Here is a 392-nt window from a genome sequence, read left to right as displayed (position 1 = left end):
CCTGAGACCCCCAGCCCCAGTAAATGCTCCGTGTCCCAGAAGATCACTGTGCTGGAGGAGAGAGCCTTCTCAGGAAAGAGGGTGGTTCTAGACAAAGCCAGCATCTCAGAGAAGAGACTCGTGTCTGAGAAAGCCACTGTCTTCGAGAAGACCCCGGCCCCCGAGACGCAGCCGGCCCCAGGCAGGGCCATGGCCCCAACGCGGCCCCTGGCCCGGGAGCACCCAGCCTCAGTGGAGTGCCCATCCAGCCCCAGGGGGCAGCGGGGTGCTGGGGGTGCTGGGCCTGAGAAGGAGCCCGAGTCCTCGGTGGGGCCTCTGTCCCGGGTTGGCAGCCTCCCGCCCGTCACTCTGCAGGTGCGTGGTGCCCCCCGCCTCTCTGTCCTCCAGATCGG

General features: G+C 67.1%; 1 protein-coding gene across 1 annotated transcript in view; it reads left to right on the top strand.

The window, feature by feature from the left end:
- The window catches only part of LAD1 (ladinin 1), a 21,562-nt gene that overhangs the window by 1,457 nt on the left and 19,713 nt on the right, over positions 1 to 392 (top strand). The window contains exon 4 of the mRNA XM_010831107.1: positions 7 to 354. Coding sequence (XP_010829409.1) covers positions 7 to 354 — 348 coding nt within the window. The remainder of the gene's footprint in view (positions 1 to 6; positions 355 to 392) is intronic.

The sequence above is a fragment of the Bison bison genome, unplaced genomic scaffold (genome assembly GCF_000754665.1).
Source record: "Bison bison bison isolate TAMUID 2011002044 unplaced genomic scaffold, Bison_UMD1.0 scf7180017864524, whole genome shotgun sequence".
NCBI lineage: Eukaryota > Metazoa > Chordata > Mammalia > Artiodactyla > Bovidae > Bison > Bison bison.
The sequence above is the reverse complement of the archived record's forward strand: the minus strand, read 5'-3'. Positions and strand labels throughout refer to the sequence as shown.